The sequence below is a fragment of the Nerophis lumbriciformis genome, linkage group LG31 (assembly GCF_033978685.3).
Source record: "Nerophis lumbriciformis linkage group LG31, RoL_Nlum_v2.1, whole genome shotgun sequence".
In the NCBI taxonomy this organism is placed as follows: domain Eukaryota; kingdom Metazoa; phylum Chordata; class Actinopteri; order Syngnathiformes; family Syngnathidae; genus Nerophis; species Nerophis lumbriciformis.
The window spans coordinates 18,324,113-18,346,860 of record NC_084578.2 but is presented as its reverse complement, the minus strand read 5'-3'; the positions used below and the strand labels follow the sequence as shown (position 1 = coordinate 18,346,860).

At 36.8% G+C, this 22,748-nt stretch overlaps 1 protein-coding gene across 2 annotated transcripts in view; it reads left to right on the top strand.

Annotated features, from left to right (window-relative positions):
* The window catches only part of lrp1bb (low density lipoprotein receptor-related protein 1Bb), a 1,021,613-nt gene that overhangs the window by 417,454 nt on the left and 581,411 nt on the right, over positions 1-22,748 (top strand). For both annotated transcript variants that reach the window (XM_072912020.1, XM_061926507.1), the window contains 2 exons: positions 8,006-8,125; positions 11,937-12,065. In XM_072912020.1, the coding sequence (XP_072768121.1) occupies positions 8,006-8,125; positions 11,937-12,065 (249 nt within the window). The remainder of the gene's footprint in view (positions 1-8,005; positions 8,126-11,936; positions 12,066-22,748) is intronic.

The following is a 22,748-nucleotide window of genomic DNA, read 5'->3' as shown; positions in this document are numbered from 1 at the left end:
ATAATACATAATGTTGGATATAGACAACATACACATTTTTTATTTATTGAATAACAATTATTGAAATTTAACGACTTGGTAAATTTGCAAAGAGATACAATGATGTACAAAGCAAACTATAACCTGCTACCCAAGAATGTACAACACTTCTCAAAAAAAGAGAAGGAATATAACCTTAGAGGAAAATCTCATTTAAAACATGTGTATGCACGTACAACACTTAAGACCTTTATCATATCAGTATGTGGAACTAAATTATGGAGTGGTTTAAACAAATAAATCAAACATAACACGACTATTATTAAGTTTAGGAGATTGTTTAAACTACAAGTGTCCACAAAGTACAAAAAAAAACACATTTAGCATAAATATCGTGAAACATTGTTTTTTTTAAGACATAATAATTGGTAAATAATATTTATTTATTTACTAATGGTATATTTATTTATTTATATTTATTTATTCACTTTTCTGTTACAAACAGAGAACAAAGAAATGGGATAAAACTGCTATGATGATTAAAAAAGCTCTGCTTCTTCCTACTCCTTTTCGGACGTGCTGTAATGAAACAACCTTTTTGGCTGAGAAAGCCATGAAAGCCAAATATTTTAAAATGTATTTCCGTGAGAGCCATACAGAGGTGGGTAGTAACGCGCTACATTTACTCCGTTACATGTACTTGAGTAACCTTTGGGATAAATTGTACTTCTAAGAGTAGTTTTAATGCAACATACTTTTACTTTTACTTGAGTATATTTATAGAGAAGAAACGCTACTTTTACTCCGCTACTTTTATCTACATTCAGCTCGCTACTCGCTACTAATTTTTATCGATCTGTTAATGCACGCTTTGTTTGTTTTGGTCTGTCAGACAGACCTTCATAGTGCCTGCGTTTCAACAAATACTGTCACTGGTGACGTTCACTCCGTTCCACCAATCAAATGCAGTCACTGGTGACGTTGGACCAATCAAACAGAGCCAGGGGTCACATGACCTGACTTAAACAAGTTGAAAAACTTATTGGGGTGTTACCATTTAGTGGTCAATTGTACGGAATATGTACTGTACTGTGCAATCTACTAATACAAGTTCCAATCAATCAATCAAAAGTGTGAAGGAAAAAAGACCATTTTTTATTTCAAACGTAAACCCCGTCAAAAGCCTAAAGACTGACTGCACAGTTTCTGTCTTCACAATAAAAGTGCTGCTCCATCGCGCCTGCGCTTTTAAAATAAGAGTCTCCGAAAGCCTGCGCAAACAAGCTAGCAAGCTACGGAGTTTGCCGCCAATGTATTTCTTGTAAAGTGTATAAAAACGAATATGGAAGCTGGACATATAAGATGCCAAAAACCAACCACTTTCATGTGGTATTGGACAGAAAGGAGGAACTTTTTTTCTCCTCCATTTGAAAACGTGGACGTTTGTCATCACTACTGTCTGATTCCAATCAATGCAAGTCATCAGAATCAGGTAATACACCAACTTATATTCTTGTCTTCATAAAAGAAAGGAATCTATATGTTAAACATGCATGTATATTCATTAAAACACTATTAACATGTAAACAAAAACGGCAAAAAATATATATATAAATTATATATTGTATATATCAATGTATGTATATATATAAATATATTTATATATATATATATATATATATATATATATATATATATATATATATATATATATATATGTGTATATATATATGTATGTGTGTGTGTATATATATATATATATATATGTGTGTGTGTGTGTGTGTGTATGTATATATATATATATATATATATATATATATATATATATATATATATATATATATATATATGATATGTGTGTGTATGTTACTCATCAGTTACTCAGTACTTGAGTAGTTTTTTTACAACATACTTTTTACTTTTACTCAAGTAAATATTTGGGTGACTACTCCTTACTTTTACTTGAGTAATAAATCTCTAAAGTAACAGTACTCTTACTTGAGTACAATTTCTGGCTACTCTACCCACCTCTGGAGCCATATAATATTATTTTACTCTGAATACAACTAAATGTGTCATGTCTGTGTAATCATGTTTTGTTTTAGTCATGTTTTGTTAGTTATTGGACTCTTTAGTTTCTGGCTTTTCACTCCCTTGTCTTGTTTCCATGATTACCCATAAGTTTCACCTGTTCCACGTTTGGACTCATTGTGCACTCTTGTTTGTCACCATAGCAACCCATTAGTTTTCACCTGTCACGTCACGCACCTGTTTCACGTTTTGAGTCACGCACCTGTTTTCGTTAATCATGTCTGTAGTATTTAAGTTCATTGTTTTCAGTTTGTCTTTCTGGTGACACTCCCACAATTATGCTCTGCACATTTCTGACACTTGATTTCATGTCCATCGTTCATGCTGCTCCTTTTAGTCCATGCCAAGTAAGTTTTGTTTATTAATGCTATAGTCTTTTGGTTTCATAGTTTGTTCTCCGCCACTGTGCGCGCTTTTCGTTTGTACTTTATTTTGATATATTAAATAAATCATGTATTTACATTCCCGTCTCGCCCGAGCCAACTTTCCGTTGCATTCCGGAAAAGCAAACACCCAGGACCAAGTCATGACAAAATGTGTGCATTTTTAAGTAAGACCAACATTTTTAGAGTACCGTATTTTTCGGACTATAAGTCGCGACTTATACTCCGGAGCGACTTATGTGTGAAATTATTAACACATTACCGTAAAATATAAAATATTATTATTTAGCTCATTCACGTAAGAGACTAGACGTATAAGATTTCATGGGATTTAGCGATCAGGAGTGACAGATTGTTTGGTAAACGTACAGCATGTTCTATATGTTATAGTTATTTGAATGACTCTTACCATAATATGTTACGTTAACATACCAGGCACGTTCTCAGTTGGTTATTTATGCGTCATATAACGTACACTTATTCAGCCTATTGTTCACTATTCTTTATTTATTTTAAATTGCCTTTCAAATGTCTATTCTTGGTGTTGGGTTTTATCAAATACATTTCCCCAAAAAATGCGACTTATACTCCAGTGCGACTTATATATGTTTTTTCCCTTCTTTATTATGCATTTTCGGCCGGTGCGATTTATACTCCGGAGAGACTTATACTCCAAAAAATATGGTATAATAAGTCTCTTTTTCTTTTTAATAACAGTTATTCTGAAGGTAACCAATAATAAATAAAATACTTCTTACCATTAATGCGACTTCTGGTGCTGTATGGTTTTGCTAATGGTTTTGTAGTCTGGTTGATTCGTGGTTATTTTTAACACTGTGATTACCAGCCGGATTATTCATTACTTATCGTGTTAAGCAATGTCAGCTAGGATTTATCTGAGAGCCAGATGCAGTCATCAAAAGAGCCACATCTGGCTCTAGAGTCATAGGTTCCTTACCCCTGCATTACATTGTAATTGTATTGTAGACATGTTGGAAATAAGCTGAGCTGTACTGAACTGAAGTGTCTTAAGTAGAATAAACACAGAAAGACAATTGGGCTGTTTTTGTCCAGATGTTACGCCTTCCACCCAAAGACAGTAAACACCTGATTATCCCATGTCTAATGCGATTGCTTTGTGGTCTGAGATGTGATACGTTTGTTAAAGGGGAACTGCACTTTTTTCGGAGTTTTGCCTATTTTTCACAATCATTATGACAGACATGACGACAGATGTAATTTTTGGAAATGCATTCTAACTCGTAAATAAAAGTCAGTTTACAGCGTAGCCAATGGGAGGTCCTCTTTTCCACCCATAAAACCCGATAACAAAACATCCAAAAACTGCCAACAATAATCCAATTACATTGTGTGACTTAAATATTGTTATTGTTATCGTGATATTGTTATCATAAGCGCTAACACAGACAAACTATTTATAGCGACGCCATGACCACACGCTTGTGTGCCAATGTTGTCATGATCAGCTGCTTCCTCGTTTCCTTGCTCGACAAACTTTATTGCAGATCTGTAAGGTTCAAACACTGATGACATCTATTAATCAGACAAGAAGACAGACAAAAGACAGAGTTCAATTTAGCTCATGGAGAGAACGCATGGAGCTGCACACTTAGTCACAGTCTCGCCCTACGCTCTAAGGTTCAGCTCCCGCGTCCCTTTATTTATTCAGGAGTTCCACAGTCAACATCACTGAGGTCGCCTCTAAAAGTAGTGGTCACATATATCATGCAAAGCAGGTCCAGGACGCACAATACGTGACGGAATTTGCTGGGGGCCTTGTGATTTCGCCTTGTCTCCGCTTCGTCTGCGTGCTGTCGTCTTATCTTCGTTGAGGTCCTTGAAGTAATTGGCTATTAGCGGGCTAAAACAAAGATAACATCTGCGGCTCAGACCACCCCTCAGACAAGAAGTTTCGTCCTTGCACAGATACACAAGTCTAACTTGAGCACAATAACTAATAACTATAGCAACAGACTTTAAGCATACTAAAGTTGTGTGATAATATATGTGCATGATTATTCTAACAAGATCATACATCATGCCTCTTACCTGAATTGTGGAATGGCGAGGATGTAATCAACAAGTCGGTACACTTTGACAGCCAATTTAGACTGAATGACGAGAACAACACTAAAGGCGCTTGGCTCCACACTCCTTTTCTTTCGTGAGGATTATTAGTCATTCTTCATCTAAAAGGGAATATATGAACATCCTAATGACAGCAGACATTGTACAGTAAGTGATGTTTTATTATGCTTGTTGGCTCTCATGAAGTATGCAGTGAGCAGTATTCAGTTATATAGTTGAAAAAAAAGGGAACTTTGTGATACGTTTTTACAAAAATATTAAATACAATTATAAATGTGCCTGTTACTATATTACATATATACTTACATTATGTATATAAAACCTTAATGGAGGTGTTTGGATGTTTTTTTATGGCTTTATAGGCAGAATAGTGCGGCCACCATAGGCTCCATTGTAAGCAGACTTTTGATCACTGATTTATTTAATACTTAGAATGCATAGAAAAAAACACATCTGTTATCATGTCTCTCATAATTATGGTAAAAGATAGGCAAAATTCCCCACAAAAGTGCAGTTCCCCTTTTACAGTGAATTTGTCCTGGTACTTGGCTCAAAAGGGTTGAGGTTGACAATCGCAAAGTCTCCATGTCTGTGGGGAAAGCTGACGCCTCCCAAGTCATTGCTCCGTGAATTGTGACGTGACACAGAAAGTAGCCAATCAAAAAGCTAAAAAACATTGGGACTAGTTCGTTGAGAATGTACAGACCTCTACAGTAGCTCTCATAGTAGAATTCATAGTCCGTGCTTGCACTGTTTCCGTAATTTTTTTCCAATATATTTTCTTTTTTTTTTGTTATAGTTTGGGATTTTCTTTTCAAAAGTAGTCCCAAGAGCACCATCATTCCCTCATCTCATATGTATCACCTGTTTTTTTTTGTTTTTTTTCAGTTGTTGCTCTGGTGGTTGCTTTGCTTCTTGTTATTTTAATTTAAAAAAAGGTATTTTGCAATAAAAAAAAAAATCATTAAGAATTTGTAATATATTTTTAATAAACCAAAACATGCATCCAGTCCTTCCAGCTATGGCCCCTGTTTTCTGAAATCCAAATTTTGTCCGTGCATTCTAGGGTTAACTGTGCACACTTCTACCAAAAAGTGTGTGTCAGGTTTTACAGTATACGGCAGACTATTTTTGTAGATCGTAGCAATTTTATGTTTCTGGCGTATGGAGACTCTGTCAGAATGCCATGCCTAGTTTTATAGATGAGGCTACACGTTGACACAATAGGAACCGTTTAAATTGTACCTATGTGACCGCAGACTTGTCAAAACTCATTTATTGGATCATTTATTGGATCTCATGTGTGGTGTGGATTGCTTTATACACTATATTGCCTAAAGTATTTGGCCCCCTGCCTTTACTCACTTATGAACTTGAAGTGCCATCCCATGGAATTGTCCAAAATGTTTTGGTATCCTGGAGCATTCAAAGTTCATTTCACTGGAACTAAGGGGCCAAGCCTGAAAAACAACCCCACACCATAATTCCTCCTCCACCAAATTTTACACTGGGCACAATGCTGTCCGAAATGTAGCGTTCTCCTGGCAACCTACAAACCCAGACTCGTCCATCGGATTGCCGGATGGAAAAGCGTGACTCATCAGTCCAGAGAATAGAATAGAATATATCTTTATTGTCATTGTACATTGTACAACAAAATTGCAAGCAAAACTAATTTAGTGCAAATTCATAACACATAAAAACATAAGAACATAGATAAATAGATAAACATACATAAAATACATAAAAATACCAAGCACACAGCTCACACGCACAGTCATTATTGTCGTCTTGTGTTCAGCGACACTATTGCTCTCGGGTAAAAAGTGTTCTTAAGAACACGTTTTACCAAGAAGGCATCTCCACAGCTCTAGAGTCCAGTGGCGACGTGCTTTACACCAGTGATTTTCAACCTTTTTTGAGCCAAGGCACATTTTTTGTGTTGACAAAATCCAGAGGCACACCACCAGCAGAAATCATTAAACAACGAAACTCAGTTGACAGTAAAAAGTCGTTGTCGCAATTGTTGGATATGACTTTAAAGCATAACCAACCATGCATCAATGTAGCTCTTATCTCAAAGTAGGTGTACTCTCACCACCTGTCACATCACGCCGTGACTTATTTGGAGTTGTTTGCTGTTTTCCTGTGTGTAGTGTTTTAGTTCTTGTCTTGCACTCCAATTTTGGTGGCTTTTTCTCTTTTTTTGGTATTTTCCTGGAGCAGTTTCAGGTCTTCCTTTGAGCGATATTTCCCGCATCTACTATGTTTTTAACCTTCTTCTTGGGGACTTTGTCGATTGTCATGTCATGTTCGGATGTTACATTGTGGACGCCATCTTTGCTCCACAGTAAGTCTTTGCTGTCGTCCAGCATTCTGTTTTTGTTTACTTTGTAGCCAGTTCAGTTTTAGTTTTGTTCTGCATAGCCTTTCCTAAGCTTCAATGCCTTTTCTTAGGGGCACTCACCTTTTATTTATTTTTGGTTTTAGCATTAGACACCCTTTTACCTCTACACTGTATCCCGCTGTTTCCGAAATCTACAAAGCAATTAGCTACCTGCTGCCACCTACTATATAAGTATTGCACGGTTACTCTGCCGAGCTCTCGACAGCACCAACACTCAACAACAACACATCATTTACAGACTATAATTACTGGTTTGCAAAAAAAAAAAATTACCCCAAATCGGTGAAATTAGATAATCTCCCACGGCACACTAGGCTGTATCTCACGGCACACTTGTGTGCCACGGCACAGTGGTTGAAAAACACTGCTTTACACCACTGCATCCGACGCTTTGCATTGGACTTGGTGACGTATGGCTTAGATGCAGCTGCTCGGCCATGGAAACCCATTCCATGAAGCTCTCTGCGTACTGTACGTGGGCTAATTGGAAGGTCGCATGAAGTTTGGAGCTATGTAGCAACTGAGTGTGCAGAAAGTCTTTACACTATGTGCTTCAGCATCTGCTGACCACTCTCTATCAGTTTATGTGGCCTACCACATAAACACTTCACTTTTCTTATAATAAAGTTGACTTTGGAATATTTAGGAGCGAGGACATTTCACGACTGGATTTGTTGCACAGGTGGCATCCTATGACAGTTCCACGCTGGAAATCACTGAAAGCGGCCCATTCTTTCACAAATGTTTGTAGAAACAGTCCCCATGCCTAAGTGCTTGATTGTATACACCGGGTCAAGTGATTAGTACACCTGATTCTCATCATTTGGATGGGTGGCCAAATACTTTTGGCAATATAGTGTACGTTGAGATAATAATATACTTTTAGATGACACATAGCTGAGGTCCTAATTTGATGCTCTACTTTCACTCCTATTTAGTGATATCATTATTGAGTTGTGCAACAAACACAAAATGTTTATAACAATGTAAATAAACATTTAAATTGTACCATCATACCTTTTTTTTCCCCTTGCAGAGCTCCTCTCAGCCTGTCATGAGCTCCGGTGTCGCTACGGCTGCATCATGACGAGAAATGGCACCTTCTGTTTCTGTGCCGACGGCTTTGAGGTCGGCGAAGATGGCACGAGCTGCCGAGGTAAGATTTGACACAGCCGCTTCCTCCTCTTCCTTCCCTCTGCCTTCGACTTGCCCACACCTGTCTCCGCTTTTGCCCTCGATCAGACTTTCCCTTAGGTGAAATAACAGGAGACGAAAGGTATGAGAGACCATATGTCTGTTCATGGCACATTACAGAGGCGGCACACGGCTCTCTATCTTTCTGTGGCTTTGTTTGCTCATTACGAAATGCACCACATGCCAAGTTTCTGCCAAAGGAAGACAGGATTTTAATGCCGAAGTTGCCTCCAGGAGCTGTGTCTCATTTGGCTTTACCTTGTAACAACACGGTGGCCTGCAACTGAACGGTGACGGTGGCGGAACAGCTGTTTTGTGATGCTGGAATGATGTACTGTACAATCAAAGCTTGATCGCTCCAGCCCTTGGCTTTTTGTGGCCCAAACCAAGATTATACCAATATTATTTATTTGTTATTATTATTAGTAGACTATACATATCCCTAAACCTAATGTCACTGCCTCATACGCATGCACTAAAAACAACTGTTGACCTAATCTGGCTAAAACTAGATTTTTAAAACACATGTAAAAACACTAATACAGTTTTACGATTTTTTTGTAATGTCTCCAAATTGTTGTATAGAAAATACTTTGATAAGGTTTTTTTCTGATTATTGTTGTATATGATTAGTGGATATTTATAATAATAATGATAATAATAATAATAATAATGATAATAATAAAGCATTATAGAATAGAATGAATAAAAGAGAATGCATTTTATTGTCACTATACACAGGTACACTGATATTAAAAGCAAAATTAATATTAATATTATGTATTTGTTATTATTATTAGTAGACTATAAAGATCCCTAAACAACTATTGAACTAATCTGGATAAAAAAATATTTTTAAAACACATGTAAAAACATTAATAAAATGTTTACGATTTTTTTGTAATGTTTCCAAATCTTTGTATGGAAAATACTTTGATAAGGTTTTTTCTGATTATTGTTGTATATGATTACTGGATATTTATAATAATAATAATAATAATAATAATAATAATAATAATAATAATAATATTAATACAGCATTATATAACAGAATGAATATTTTTTTAAGTATTTTATTGTCACTATAAACAGGTACAATGATATTAAAATCAATATTAATATTAATATTAATAATATGTATTTGTTATTATTATTAGTAGACTATAAAGATCCCTAAACAACTATTGACCTAATCTGGCTAAAACTAGATTTTTAAAACACATGTAAAAACAATAATACAGTTTTTACGATTTTTTGTAACGTCTCCAAATCTTTGTATGGAAAATACTTTGATATGTTTTTTTTCTGAATATTGTTGTGTATGATTAGTGGATATTTATAATAATAATAATAATAATAATAATAATAATAATAATAATAATAATATCACAACATTATACAATATAATGAATATAATAGAATGTATTTTATTGTCACTATACACAGGTACAATGATATTAAAAGCAATATTAATATTAATATTATTTTTTATTATTATTATTATTAGTAGACTATAAAGATCCCTAAACAACTATTTAAACACTTAAACACATGTAAAAACATTAATATGATGTTTACGATTGTTTGTAATGTCTAAATAGTTGTATGGAAAATAGTTTGATGAGGTTTTTTTCTGATTATTGTTGTATATGATTAGTGGATATTTATAATAATAATAATAATTATAATAATGATAATGTTAATACATCATTATAGAATAGAATGACTAGAATATAATGCATTTTATTGTCACTACACACAGGTACAATTATATTAAAAGCAATACTAATATTAATATTTATATTATTTATTTTTTATTATTATAAGTATACTATAAAGATCCCTAAACAACTATTGACCTAATCTGGCTAAAACAAAATTTTTAAAACACATGTAAAAACATTAATATGATGTTTACGATTGTTTGTAATGTCTCCAAATCTTTGTATGGAAAATACTTTGATAAGGTTTTTTTCTGATTATTGTTGTATATGATTAGTGGATATTTATAATAATAATAATAATAATAATATTAATACATAAATACAAGTGCATATACAGGGTGTTACGCCTCTCGGTCTTGAAAAACTAGTGACGCCTATGTTTTGAAATTTAGTCGAGGTTCCTTGAATGCACCACAGCTATGTGCTATGAGAGGCAAAAGTGAAACTTAAACACCACTGTTTGATGTATCACGTTTACCTTTTTCTATCACCTCGTCCTGGTTCACAAATGTTGGCGTTGTGTGTAAATACATAAATATGAGCTTTGATGAAATTATGACCTCCGTTCTATGGTTGGTGTTACATGCGGTGGAGAAGGAGACGGCACTGAGACAGGGACGTCGGTTAGCCTTAGGCGTGTTTATTAAAATAATAGAATGACGTGTGCAAGTAATCCAAATACATGTGGTGTGACTAGGTGAAGCGATTATATGTTGAGTGTTACTGGGAGGTGTTGAAGGTGCGGAAGTCCAGAAAGAGCACGGCAGGTTTTGAGGTCCGTGGGCAAGCAAGAGGTCAAGGGCAGGAGCGAGGCGTCGGAGTCCGTGTCCAGGCGAGAGGTCAAGATCCAGAAAGGCAGCAAGAAGACAGGAGGGTGTCCGGGGAGACGAAACACACTGTTCGAATCCAGGGAACAAAGAGGAGCTACAGGGTGATGACATAGGACACAAGACGATGAGGGTAAACACAGAGAGCAAGGAAGTACATAGGCTAGGAGAGCTAGAGACGTGTAGGGCTTACTGTACGAGACACGTAGCTACGTTCTGGCACTGGAACCCAGGCTTATGAAGGACGTGGAGCTCTCATCAGCGGCAGGTGTGTTGATTGCTGATTGTGTGCAGCCTGTGGGCATGTCCAGAGGCGCACTCAAAGGAACGCACAGCAGGCTGTGTGGCGGCAGGAGCTTGAGCCGGAACAGTTGGTTTGCCACTACCAAGAGGAATGAACCATTTTGCAAGTTTGAAAAGGGTTTGTGTTACATCACTTAATTATTGGACTTTGATCGCATTGATTTTTTTTTTTTTAACGTTTACCGTATTTTGTAATTGACGAATGTACAGTAGGACACATGAAACGTGTCAAATTCGGGGTGTGCAGTATCCACCTTTGCCGCCATATGGCAGTGTTGAATGTCTTAAATGTGATTTATGGCAATTCCAACTTTAACCACAGCGTCAGTTGCTATGTTGAGTAGCGCTTTCCAAATTTTTTAGCAGACTACATTACAAAAAGATTAACCGTGCCCTCTTCCTCCCACGCGAGATCCACCCAGGAATGGGGCCATATTTATCCCTTCCCTACTGTATTGTTCTCTATTCAATTATTTACAAAAGCCCAGGCTATAATAATGTTGACCCTCAGAGGTTGTGGCCTTAAACAACTTCATAGAGTGTTTATATGGATCCGTCTATCTATTCAGCCCTTTTTTCCCACAACGTTATCCTGTTTTAGATCTCAGCGCGGGCAAACACCATCGCCATTAAACAACCTTGAAATGATCACCTGTCAGTCACACTCAAATAATGTAATGTACTGCACATGATTTTAGACTGTAATAAGAAGTCAGAGGTTTTTTTTAGAAAATCACTCACACATTGGGAGAACATGCAAAGCCCAAACAGATAGACTCACACGGAACCTTCTTGCATAACTCCTTGGCCATACGAGTGTTCTAGAGTGAGGCTGGGTTAATTATTTTTCATGCATTTGGGTCATCTTTGTGCACCAATTAGTTACCAATGACGTTCTTCTTCTTTTCCCCCCCATAAGACCATGATGAATGTGCCCAGTATGGCTCATGTAGCCAAATCTGCACAAACACCTATGGGTCATACAGATGCAGCTGTGCAGAAGGATACATCCTGCAGACTGACAAGAGATCTTGCAAAGCCAAACAAGGTATGCGTCTTCTCCACTGATTAACAGGGTTTTGTTCAATCGGAGTGCGATTCTCGCAGATCGTCCGCTCCTCAGGTTGTGAGAGCAAGATAAATGTGGTTTGGCACTGACTACATCTATCACCCATGTGGGAATTAAGTAGATGTGGTCAGGCCAGGATAATGATAAAATTAATGAGGACAAGAGAAGTGGGAGCAGTCTACAGAGTTTAATGCTAAGATAATGCCCAGCGTAACCCTGATTTATATTAATGACAGATTGTAAGGGAAAATACTGTATACCCGAATGAATTAAAAGCCCTACTTAGAAATAAAGCAGACTGAATAGGTGGTACCAACGATAGCCGCTAGCTACCAACAGGATACCAACACGTTACCAAAATGCATTTAGATACTTTTCGATAATTTTCAAAATAAAGTGCACCACAAAATTTTTTTTTATTATTTGCTTTATTTTAACAGGGAATCTTAAAATACATTTAGCATATGTTTCTTATTGCAATCGAATAACAATTTTGGCATTAAATAAGGTACGATTAGATTTTAGTAGGGAGTAAGCAATAACAGGATTCTACAAACCTCGTTTTCATATGAGTTGGGAAATTGTGTTAGATGTAAATATAAACGGAATACAATGATTTGCAAATCATTTTTCAACCCATATTCAGTTGAATATGCTACAAAGACAACATATTTGATGTTCAAACTGATAAACATTTTTTTTTTTTTGAAAATAATCAATAACATTAGAATTTGATGCCAGCAACACGTGACAAAGAAGTTGGGAAAGGTGGCAATAAATACTGATAAAGTTGAGGAATGCTCATCAAACACTTATTTGGAACATCCCACAGGTGTGCAGGCTAATTGGGAACAGGTGGGTGCCATGATTGAGTATAAAAGTAGATTCCATGAAATGCTCAGTCATTCACAAACAAGGATGGGGCGAGGGTCACCACTTTGTCAACAAATGCGTGAGCAAATTGTTGAACAGTTTAAGAAAAACCTTTCTCAACCAGCTATTGCAAGGAATTTAGGGATTTCACCATCTACGGTCCGTAATATCATCAAAGGGTTCAGAGAATCTGGAGAAATCACTGCACGTAAGCAGCTAAGCCGTGACCTTCGATCCCTCAGGCTGTACTGCATCAACAAGCGACATCAGTGTGTAAAGGATATCACCACATGGGCTCAGGAACACTTCAGAAACCCACTGTCAGTAACTACAGTTGGTCGCTACATATGTAAGTGCAAGTTAAAACTCTCCTATGCAAAGCGAAAACCGTTTATCAACAACACCCAGAAACGCCGTCGGCTTCGCTGGGCCTGAGCTCATCTAAGATGGACTGATACAAAGTGGAAAGGTGTTCTGTGGTCTGACGAGTCCACATTTCAAATTGTTTTTGGAAACTGTGGACGTCGTGTCCTCTGAACCAAAGAGGAAAAGAACCATCCGGATTGTTATAGGCGCAAAGTTGAAAAGCCAGCATCTGTGATGGTATGGGCGTCTATTAGTGCCCAAGACATGGGTAACTTACGCATCTCTGAAGGCGCCATTAATGCTGAAAGGTACATACAGGTTTTGGAGCAACATATGTTGCCATCCAAGCAACGTTACCATGGACGCCCCTGCTTATTTCAGCAAGACAATGCCAAGCCACGTGTTACAACAACGTGGCTTGGCATTGTTTTGCTGAAATAAGCAGGCTGTTAGCAGCTAACTATTGTATCCTCCTGTGGTGTGTAGTGAAGCATGCTGAGCTATTCCTCGTCATGCATGGGGTATACTCGTAAGAAAGAAAGAAAAACTATTCTTATTTTTTTATTTTTTTTTATTTGAAAGAAAGGAGTTTATTTGTCGCCATTGTGGCGATGACTTGTGATTAAAAAGTGGCTAAAACACTGCCGATTGCAGATGGACGATAGCCGCTAGCGAGCTAGCCATTTTTTAAAGCACCTCTTCCGGAGCAGCGCTTTAGTGTTTATAGCTTCAACTGTATCGACAGTTTTAAGCCAAAATGTGTCTATTCTCCTTCGTCTATTTCCTCTGTGTTTCTGCTTGTATGTAGTCCGTGCGTGTGCGTTAATTAACATGCGGCTATGGTCGTTTTACCAGACATGTCAGGAGGTGAAAACAGCATGTTCCGGAAAAATATAATAGCGGTATTTTTCAGAAGCAGTATGGTACCTTTTTTATTTCATTAGTACTGTGGTACTTTATAAGTACCGATTTAACATACAACCCTAATATCTACATTTGTTATACACTTGTGGGAATGTGTGTGCACGCACAGTATGTATATTCTCCTCTGAATCAGTAATGATTGCATTTTTTCAATTTTTTTAAGTTTGTTGTCTCAATGGCATATGAGTTGAAAATAGCTGGAGGCTCCGGAGCGCTCACCTGGCAGGGGAGAACGCCACAGTTGCCGCTTTTAATCAATATGACTTGTGTCCGACCAGGGATAAACAGAATATGATTACCCATAAACTTAACCGAACCCAATGCTCGTATGCATTAATATTAATTTAGCATGGAGGTGTTAGTGGTACAGTTATAACTGTGGGGTTACTATTACTTGTGAAAGCTCATGAATATAAATGTCAGACGGAGCTCCCCTGGGCCAGTAGATGAGGAGCAGCAGGGTGTAAAACATGCTCAACCTAAGATTGAAGTTACAACTCCATGGTGCAATTTGGCTTTTTTTTTTGAGAATTAATCTTGATCTTATTTTCTCTCGTTTGGTTCGGACTGAATTGAAATGTTTATGTATGTTTCTTTTTTCATCTGCACTCCTAAGGCAAACAGCATCTTAATAGCACTGATTCTGCTTTCAGTAATGCACATTTTCCCTGCTCTGTATTATGGAAATAGGAGTGTGGGGAAATTGTGTGCCGTAAACCATGGTTTGTCAAATTGTGGTACGTGGTACAATAGTGGTACGCAGGCTCCATCTAGTTGTACGCCAAATAATCACTTACTTATGTGCAATTATTTTTTTTATTTAATTCATTATTTAAGTACAGTGTTTTATGTTCCTATATTCAAATACAGTTTTACTGTTTAAACCAGGGTTCCTCAAATTTTTTGACTCAGGGGGGAAACCTGCAAAACAGGCTTGTAGGGATGATATAGCCTCTGTGTTTTTTCCTGACCTAACGTATATTCCGCTCTACCCCGGTATTGAGCACTGTATAACGGATAAACCACAGAAACCTCGACTATATATATAAAAAACCCTGTTTCCATTTGAGTTGGGAAATTGTGTTAGATGTAAATATAAACGGAATACAATGATTTGCAAATAATTTTCAACCCATATTCAGTTGAATATGCTACAAAGACAACATATTTGATGTTCAAACTGATAAGCATTTTTTTTTGTTGCAAATAATCATTAACTTTGGAATTTGATGCCAGCAACACGTGACAAAGAAGTTGGAAAAGGTGGCAATAAATACTGATAAAGTTGGGGAATGCTCATCAAACACTTATTTGGAACATCCCACAGGTGAACAGGCAAATTGGGAACAGGTGGGTGCCATGATTGGGTATAAAATTAGATTCCATGAAATGCTCAGTCATTCACAAACAAGGATGGGGCAAGAGTCACCACTTTATCAACAAATGCGTGAGCAAATTGTTGAACAGTTTAAGAAAAACCTTTCTTAACCAGCTATTGCAAGGAATTTAGGGATTTCACCATCTACGGTCCGTAATATCATCAAAGGGTTCAGAGAATCTGGAGAAATCACTGCACGTAAGCAGCTAAGCCCGTGACCTTCGATCCCTCAGGCTGTACTGCATCAACAAGCGACATCAGTGTGTAAAGGATATCACCACATGGGCTCAGGAACACTTCAGAAACCCACTGTCAGTAACTACAGTTGGTCGCTACATCTGTAAGTGCAAGTTAAACTCTCCTATGCAAGGCGAAAACCGTTCATCAACAACACCCGGAAACGCCGTCGGCTTCGCTGGGCCTGAGCTCATCTAAGATGGACTGATACAAAGTGGGAAAGTGTTCTGTGGTCTGACGAGTCCACATTTCAAATTGTTTTTGGAAACTGTGGACGTCGTGTCCTCTGGACCAAAAAGGAAAATAACCATCCGGATTGTTATAGGCACAAAGTTAAAAAGCCAGCATGTGTGATGGTATGGGGGTGTATTAGTGCCCAAGACATGGGTAACTTACACATCTGCGAAGGCGCTATTAAAGCTGAAAGGTACATACAGGTTTTGGAGCAACATTTGTTGCCATCCAAGCAACATTACCATGGACGCCCCTGCTTATTTCAGCAAGACAATGCCAAGCCACGTGTTACATCAACGTGGCTTCATAGTAAAAGAGTGCGGGTACTAGACTGGCCTGCCTGTAGTCCAGACCTGTCTCCCATTGAAAATGTGTGGCGCATTATGAAGCCTAAAATACCACAATGGAGACCCCCGGTCTGTTGAACAACTTAAGCTGTACATCAAGCAAGAATGGGAAAGAATTCCACCTGAGAAGCTTAAAAAATGTGTCTCCTCAGTTCCCAAACGTTTACTGAGTGTTGTTAAAAGGAAAGGCCATGTAACACAGTGGTGAACATGCCCTTTCATAACTACTTTGGCACGTGTTTGTCATGATCGTTACCCGGATCATGGCATGATTTATGTTGGTTATGTTTCTGGTTTTAGTCTGTTTCCTGGTTGCACCCTCTTTTCCTGTTTATTCTTGGTTTCCATGGGCACTGATTCTCCTCACCTGTCTTAGTTTTGCAATTAGTGTTTCCACCAGGTGTTTTGGCTAATCACTCCCCTTTATAGTTTCCTGTCACCCAGCAGTAAGTGCTGGGTCAATGTTTGCTTTATGCAACATTTACGTTTCCTCTGGTTTTCTCCTCATAGTAAGTTTGTGCACGCTAGCATTCCTTGTTTATCACCCTTGGTGACATTTTGGTTTTTTGTTTAGCTCCACGCTTGCTAGCGTCCTCAGTTTCGTATTTTTGTCCTGCCTTTTATTTATTAAAAATACTTAATCCTACCTGCACACTCCTCCTGCTTGTCTTCTGTACTGGAAGGAACACACCAGCACAGCTATGCGTCCCCGAAGACGTAACAGTGTTGCAACCATGAAATTCTAAGTTAATTATTATTTGCAAAAAAAAATAAAGTTTATGAGTTTGAACATGAAATATCTTGTCTTTGTAGTGCATTCAATTGAATATGGGTTGAAAAGGATTTGCAAATCATTGCATTCCGTTTATATTTACATCTAACACAATTTCCCAACTCATATGGAAATGGTGTTTATATATATATATATATATATATATATATATATATATATATATATATATATATATATATATATATATATATATATATATATATATATATATATATTCCAAGCGCAATGTCACATTATCGATGTTACAATGCATTTTTATTTATTTTTTATTTGTTTATTTGATAGGGAAGTCATAATACAGGTACTAATAAAAAATACACTTTTTTTGTCCCACTCCAATAAAATCCTATTAATGATGCAAAGGCGATACCGTCCCTAAAAGTCTGCTTAATTTTTTTATATTTTGGTGGAATTCCAAAAATAGCCAATTCTGCACAAGGCGTCCACTTAAAATTTAGTGCATCTGCAATATGTTTAAAAATAGTAATCCAGTAGGCTTTCAGACAGGGACAGGGCCAGAACTTGGTATGTCATGTTTGCAGGAGTCAATTGACATCGATTACATGTATCTGCAATATTGGAAAACATTTTGGAGAGTTTAGAGTTAGGAAAATATATACGATGGACAACCTTAAACTGTATTAGGTTAACCTTTATTTTTTATTTTTTATTTATTTTATTTTTTTTTTGTTGTTGTCCTGTCCAGCTTATCAGGCACATCATATAGTTGATGTAGATGCCCATATCGGCTGTTCAGTTTTACTTTACAAAAGAGAAGTGTAGGATACTTCTCTTGTTGCCTTATTTGCATTTGACTTTATTAAATGTATTTATATTATCATTTGGTGCAACCAGGCCTGAGCAGGAGGGGATAGAAAGAGAAAAAAGGAAGACAAAGGGGGAAATTGTGGGGACAAGAGGGGGATAAGACAGAGAGACAAAAACAACAACAGCAAACACAACAACAACAACAATAGAGCAACATCAGCAAATACGACATGTACAAATATGATGGTAAAAGTGATAGCAAATAAGCAGTTAGCGAAAATTTAAAATAATACAGAAATGACAATGAGCATTATTACAGTACAAATGGAGCAATACAAATACCAATAGAAATAGGCTTTAAACAAGATGTGCTATCATGTATTTGTATCAATGCAGATTTCCAGTCATTGTCATCCAAAACTTTGCCAAATTCTGCTTCCTAGTCTTTGGAAAATGCATTTTTAGACAATATTATTTGCCTGAGCGGCTGGGACACACCGAGAGTAACAAGCGATAGAAAATGGATTAGAAAGAACATATTGTAAAATGTAATAAAACATTTTATTTTTTTTTAAGTTTAACTTGGGACTTCCCGCGGGCCGTAGTTTGGGGACCCCTGGTTTAAACTGTGTGTAATGTTACAGTGGACAAAAATATTAAATATAATTGGTCAATAAAACCTCTGCTTTGTTTTTAATGAATACTTGGGCCTACTACGCTACTGTATTTTAATGTTGGGCATTATGGTGTTACTTGAAGAGCCAAGTGAGTTGGTACTTGGGGAAACTACCATATTTTTCGGACTATAAGTCACAGTTTTTTTCATAGTTTGGCTGGGGATGCGACTTATACTCAGGAGCGACTTATGTGTAAAATTATTAACACATTACCGTAAAATATCAAACAATATTATTTAGCTCATTCACGTAAGAGACTAGACGTATAAGATTTCATGGGATTTAGCGATTAGGAGTGACAGATTGTTTGGTAAACGTATAGCATGTTCTATATGTTATAGTTATTTGAATGACTCTTACCATAATATGTTACGTTAACATACCAGGCACGTTCTCAGTTGGTTATTTATGCGTCATATAACGTAAACTTCTTCAGCCTGTTGTTCACTATTCTTTATTTATTTTAAATTGCCTTTCAAATGTCTATTCTTGGTGTTGGGTTTTATCAAATAAATTTCCACAAAAAATGCGACTTATACTCCAGTGTGACTTATATATGTTTTTTCTTTCTTTATTATACATTTTCGGCAGGTGCGATTTATACTCCGGTGCGACTTATACTCCGAAAAATACGGTAGTTTAGGAACCACTGATGTAGACAAATGCATTCATCAAAATTGTACATACAGATTTGGTAGGGCTTTTAGATGTAGGATAGAAGTGATATACCGTATACATTTGGCCGACAATAGAGCTTTATATACAATCGTGATGATGCATGTTGTTGACACAGTCCAGCTGTGTCCCGCAAATTTGTGTCCTTCATCGTGATGTAGCGTCCTCACCAGAGGGCAAAGTCCTTCAACAGTGCGGAGCTGCTTCTAAATCACTAATCCTCGCCACACTGACGGCAAATAAACTGTGTTTATTTTCTTATCACTGGAGGAATGGGGGATGAAGAATAGCCAAACATGCCAAACTACACATTGTATGAGGGTACAAAAATGAAGGTGCTAGAGAGCTTGACTGTAAACTGGGATCAGCGGATTTATACAAATCTGAAAGTAATGATACCAAGTATACCACAGTATATGGTTGATACAACAGTGATTAGATCAATATTTTTGTATCATCACAAAACTGTTTTTTTGTTATGGTTTACAAAAAAAGAGCCAATAGTAGTTTTTGCTTTTGTTATTTTGCACTAAAAATAGTGATAGAGGAAGTAATATTATTGCAGCCCTTTGAGACACTTGTGATTTAGGGCTATATAAATAAAAATTGATTGATTGATTGATATTAATAGACAGTGTTACATTGTGGTGTTTTTGTCAGATTTGTTATGATTAAGGCTGCAGCTAACGATTATTTTTCTATCGATTAATCTATAGATTTTTTTTCCGATTAATCTATAGATTATTTTTCCTTTTACCGATTATTTTTTTATTTAAAATGAAGATGAAAAAATAAATGTTGGCCAGTTTTTTCAAAAGGCATGACTTTTATTTACAAAAAAAAAAGTATGGCCACTCAGTCAACATTGACAACAACATGACAACATATTCTGTAACAATGTAAACATTTAAAACTTTTAACATTTAACAAAATTAAAAGTAGCTTATTTGCTTTTTAATGTGCAAATATAAAAGTAAACATCCAGTGCAAATCTTAATATTCTGCAATAGTATAAGCATTTCTAAAGTAAAAGTATTGCTTATTTTGCTTTAAAATGTGCAAAAATAAAGATAAACATCCAATACAAAAAAGTGCAAAACAAAATATTCTGTAACAGTGTAAACATTTCAACAAAAGTAAAAGTATTGCTTATTTTGCTTAATAACACAACAATGATAGTATGATTAAAGTGAAAGTTAATTGTTCGTTTGTACATAGTATATGTAACTGTTAATGTTGTAAAAGGTATTTGCACAACTAATTAACGTTAGCGTTAAAGAGGAGCGCGTCTTTGTAAACACTGAACAGGCACGCCAAACGCGCCTCTCAGAGCGAAACAGTGTTTTAGTCTATGAATTTACAACGCAGATACAAATGACACATTCATGATTTTGTGTAATGATGACAACGTATACTCACGCGGACGATTGACTAGTTGATGGTGATGGCAAGAACGCTGTCGGGTGTTTTCTTTTCAAATGTTCGTTCATAGCCGTTGTGCTGCTATGATAGGCCATTTCCGCTCGACACAGTGTGCATACAACAACTGTCAAGTGTTTTGCTTTTTTCGCTGTGCTTATCCCACACTTGAAGGGATGTACCAATGCTGAATGTGGCTTCTGGATTTCACTCAAAAGACTAGACCGTAGTTACTTTTTCCTTTTATTTTCCTTAAGTTTGCAACAGTTTTTCCAACGAAGAAACAGCTTCTTTTTTCTTCTTTAGTCTTTTTAGCAGTCTTTAGCAGTGTTAATAGACTTTAGTTTCTTTAGCTGTCATTAGCTGGCATTAGCTGTCTTTAGTAGCCTTTAGTAGCCTTTAGCTTCTTTAGTAGGTGAAAAACCTTTAAGGACAAAACACCACAAGATTAACATGCTGTAAAAAATCAATCAATTATCAATCCCATAATTTACAATTATTAATTAGGCTATCAAACTCTTAACCATTAAACAAGTGCAAGAAAATGGACACATCTTTTCCCTTTAAGTTAAAACAGATTTTAAATAAATTGTCTCAACATAAATGCACCAAGATACATATAAAATACATTTAAACCCAGAAACACAATAGATAAATGCAACAGAAAACCCAATATGCAAATACATAAATACCTAACCAATTAACCACCTATTTAGATACATATTTAAAATCCATATTCAATATAAATATATTATTAATTTAGCAGTGAAACACTCAATCTTAAACGCTGTCTACTGGTAGAAAAATGCCCCTTTTTCTATGCCCTCAACAGCAGCCAATGATCCAACACAGTTAAATCCAACACTTTAAATTGAGCGACTTCACCCTCCTGATGAAGCAAACTGCTCCAACATTTATCAAACTAAGCAACGAATATCAACACTAAACAACAGTTACATAACACACTGTGTGTATTTAGCCTCCAGACTAAGCACGCTACATGCACACAACCCCACCCCCCAATCTCACCAGCGCAACAAGTGCGCCACACCCACGAAGAGCAATATTAAATCTTACATACTTTTGGCACAACTCTGGGTTTTCTGTAATGAACTAAACCTTTTTCCACTCTGCGCTGGCGTCTTTTGTACACCTTGATTTGACACAGCGGTCTAATTACCGGGCTCGCGCACCAGCAGATGAGACAGGAGCGCGCCGCGTTATACCTGCGCGTGAACGTAAACTGATCGGCTCTGATTTTATAAGCCGACTGGCCGAAATAATGCCGAATTATATACATTTCCTGGGGTTGCCTAGGTGAATAGGGATGCGGATGTGCTCAAAGATAAAATATAATTTTATTAAGTGGGGTTTGGCTGGTTGCTAAACAGCCACGGTTGCGAGCTCGCGCGTCAGCTGACGAGACAGCTGTTCACCGCTACAACATTATTAGGCCGTTTATTGAAATACTCCCACACTTTTGACGACTTTTGGCGTGCTTTTTTCCCTCGCTCGCACCGCTCGCATCATCTGCTTTGCGCTCCACCATGACGGCAGTGTGACCTAAATATGCGACGCGTCGAAGCATAAAAATGGCGTCGACGTATTTACGTAACCGATGACGTCGACTACGTCGACGCGTCGTTTCAGCCTTAGTTATGATCAAAATAGTAATCATTTAATTATCCTGAAAATGTAAGGTTGACCATTGTTGTGACCAATACCGCTCCTGTAACTAATTGGCATTGGATGCATCTCAGTGACGTGCAGTCAGGGGAGGCAGGTGAGGCGGGGCCTCACGTGCCATCATGGAAAGAAAAAATAAAAATAAAAATAATAATAATAATTAAATTGTTATATGTATCCAGTGATTATACTATAAAGTTATTTTCCATTTAACTTCACCAGTTTTAGATTCTTTTTTATTAAAAATCGCTGAATTTTCACATTTGCCTTTCAAATACTAAGAAG